The sequence below is a fragment of the Branchiostoma belcheri genome, unplaced genomic scaffold, assembly GCF_001625305.1.
Source record: "Branchiostoma belcheri isolate BF01 breed outbred unplaced genomic scaffold, Haploidv18h27 scaffold302, whole genome shotgun sequence".
Lineage (NCBI taxonomy): Eukaryota > Metazoa > Chordata > Leptocardii > Amphioxiformes > Branchiostomatidae > Branchiostoma > Branchiostoma belcheri.
Window position 1 is genome coordinate 162314 of NW_017803913.1, and position 3559 is coordinate 165872.

The 3559-nt window shown below is 43.2% G+C and overlaps 1 protein-coding gene across 1 annotated transcript in view; it reads right to left on the reverse strand.

The window, feature by feature from the left end:
• The window catches only part of LOC109474351 (angiotensin-converting enzyme-like), a 17498-nt gene that overhangs the window by 11975 nt on the left and 1964 nt on the right, over window positions 1-3559 (reverse strand). Inside the window, exons 4-5 of the mRNA XM_019774644.1 lie at window positions 1918-2115; window positions 1355-1452 (exon numbers count right to left, since the gene is read on the reverse strand). Of these exons, the coding sequence (XP_019630203.1) occupies window positions 1355-1452; window positions 1918-2115 (296 nt within the window). The remainder of the gene's footprint in view (window positions 1-1354; window positions 1453-1917; window positions 2116-3559) is intronic.

Below are 3559 nucleotides of genomic sequence, written 5' to 3' on the forward strand. Positions count from 1 at the left end.
GTCGTCTGACGTACGGAACATCCGATCGACTGTCCATCCCTGATGAGCATTAATCACTGTTAGAACTGACATAGCTGGGTGTCCGTGTTTGCTAGGGGGTCCAAATTTCACCACTCCTAGCTGGACGTGAGTTAGGTTTGTCCTAGTTCTGATAGGCTGTGTGATTCTGACCTGAGTTTCACCACTCCTAGTTAGACGTGAGCTAAGTTTGTCCTAGTTCTGATAGACTGTGTGATTCTGACCTGAGTTTCCCACTCCTAGTTAGACGTGAGTTAGGTTTGGCCTAGTTCTGATAGACTGTGTGATTCTGACCTGAGTTTCCACCACTCCTAGATGGACGTGAGTTAGGTTTGTCCTAGTTTTGATAGACTGAGTTTTCTTACCTGAGTTTCACCACTCCTAGTTGGGCGTGAGTTAGTTTTGTCCTAGTTCTGATAGACTGTGTGATTTTGACCTGAGTTTCACCACTCATATCCTAGTTGAACGTGAGTTAGGTTTGTCCTAGTTCTGATAGACTGTGTGATTCTGACCTGAGTTTTACCACTTCTAGTTGGACGTGGGTTAGGTTTGTCCTAGTTCTGATTGGCTGTGTGATTCTGACCTGAGTTTCACCACTCCTAGTTGGACGTGAGTTAGGTTTGTCCTAGTTCTGATAGACTGTGTGATTCTGACCTGAGTTTCACCACTCCTAGTTGGACGTGAGTTAGGTTTGTCCTAGTTCTGATAGACTGTATGATTCTGACCTGAGGTTCACCACTCCTAGTTGGACGTGAGTTAGGTTTGTCCTAGTTCTGATAGACTGTGTGATTCTGACCTGAGTTTCACCACTCCTAGTTGGACGTGAGTTAGGTTTCCCCGACATCTGACAGACTGAGTGATTCTGACCTGAGTTTCACCACTTCTAGTTGGACACATGTCATCTTTATTTAAGTTCTGATCGATTATGTGATATTCTAAACTGAGTTTTACCATTCCCAGTTCAACGTGAGTTATGTTCGTCCTAGTTCTGGTAGACTGACTGTGTAGACTGTGTGATTCTAACCTGAGTTGAGAACTGACATAGCTACTTGTCCGTGCTTGCTAGGGGTTCCAAATTCATGACCCTTTTTTCGGCCACAAGAACCGCCCACGGTCCACAATTCTTAGCATGTACAGATATTAAAACCGTAAGTTAAGCTGCAGTATAATGGCAAGTCGCTAGGTGGATCAAAATCTAATTTCGAGTCTCATCAAGACCTGCCCACATAGGTATCAAACGCAAGCCATGCAAGCCTATATCTAGCATAGCAGAGACGTTCTTGTCAAAGAATAGTTGCTTAAAACGGTAGGATATAAATGAAAGGGATCTGCTCACATCTGCCTGCATCTTCGGTGTCACATCCAGGCTCGTCTTGCCAGGGTACGGCTCCACTAGGTCGTAGATGTTGATCCAGGATTGAGACCACATGTTACCTACATGTACATCGATCAACTCAGTCAATGTGTTACGGAGGACAGAAAGAAACAATGGAATATTCAGCTCAATGTCTTCCAGGCTTCTTTTATCACGTGTTTGTACTCTTGCACTGACTGAAATTAAGGAAATCAAATAATAAAAAGAAAAGCACTCACGGGAACTTGAAGCAAGACCTTTTATACAGATAAATTAGGTAATGGATTTTAGATCATAGATTTATAGATGCCCATAATCAACATGTAATGCACGAAAGACTGAATTAATGTGTACTTGTATTGTATTTACCCAGCAGATATCTAGATGTGGGCCCAGTGAATTGAACCACCATCATTTATATTCATATATATCACCAACATTGCGCATGAACTGTTCGTCAGCTTTGGAAATAGATAAAATTACATATAGCACCTGCCATTGACTATTGCCTGTTAGCCATTAAATATTTCTGATATCATACAAACCTAGCAGATGAGCAGGGATGGGCCCAGTGGCACTGATCTTGTCTTGTCCGTATGTAGCCCTGAGCTTCTTCCTGACGTAAGCGTGCAGGTTGTTGTACAGAGGCGTGAGCTGGTTGTACAGGTTCTCCAGTTGTTCCTGGAAGTCAGCTGTCTCGTACCAGGAGCGCCAGTACGCTCCCGTGTCTTCCCATCTCTGAGCTGCATGGATACATAACGTGACATGTGACATTTCGTGTATAAGTACAGTGCCAAGCTCTGTTTCTATAGCCGCTGGACCACAGGCCACAGTTGGAGTCTAGTTAAGTGTTTTCAACTCCTCAGACATTTTACAGCGGTACACATTTACACAACTTGAAACAGTTTACACAGAGTGCACTATCTGCAATGCACAGATGTGTAGCCAGGATTTTCATGGGGGGGGGGTGCTCGTCACTGAATGACATCCAGTAAATTTCTAGCGGGGACCAATCAGAGGGCTGCTGAATAATTTGAATAATTTAGCAAGGCCCACGGACGCGGTTCTTTCACTTGTAAAGTAGCCAATTCACAGCCGGTGGCACACGATGGGCGAAAACATGTATTTCACACCCATTGTTCGTCGACATAAAGCGCTTATACATTACAAACAGAATTTTCGTAGGACTGCCATTACTTTAGTTTGCAGCATGTGTATTGAGAACGAGTATCTTCATAATTCTGCTGGTAGTTTGTAGAAGAACGGCAAAATAAAACAGTTTTCAATACCAACACGACTTAGCAGATAACACGTAATGAAGCCCACTTTTTACGCAGATTGTAGCACTACGTAATGTTACACAAACTAACAGTAGATGTTTTAAGGATCTCACAGAAATGACAATGATAGATAATGTAACGCATATACATTATACAGCACAAAATAAAGAGTAACAGTAATGTAGTCGTCTTTGCCCGGGTATGGCAAGTTATAGTACGTACATGTATCGGTTAAATCTTTAACGGGTAAGTTGACAGCAACAAGCAAGATGCATAGGTTCTATTACTTTTGTAGCTCACTTGCGTCTAGATTTGGGACGAACCCATGTTACTTTTTCGCCGCAGTTTTTCATGTAGTGGTTACTTCGGCAGCCTTTCCGCTGACGCAAACATACTAGTTTGAGGTTCCACAGTTCTTACAACGTTAGCGCTTGAAGTGGTGTTTTCCAAGTTTGTTAGTCTGGTGATGTTGTCTTTGTTGGCTTGTTGTCTGTCATTTCCCTCCATTTTTATGTTTGGCGGCCCGTCTTCGATGGGTTGGGTTTGGTTCACAAATCTCGGCTTGGCTAAGATCCGTTCCTTCCCGTACGTAGTGGTCGCTCCATTAGCGCTAGTGCAGCCACATTTGAATGTGTAAAACTTAATGTCTACAGTCCCGTTTTGATTCGTTCATCAAAGTAGATTTTACTAAGGTATGACTTTACTAACTGATTGTGGAAGTACTAGTACTTAGTACTACTGAAGTAAACAAGAAACAATATACGCGCTCTGGTTGAGTTCATGGCATTTACATGAAACAAGGTGCTAATAGCCGCTAGTCGGTGACGCGTCAGCAGCCCTATGATTGGTCCCCGCTAGAAATCTACTGGATGTCATATAGTGTACACGGGGGGGGGGTGGGGGGTTC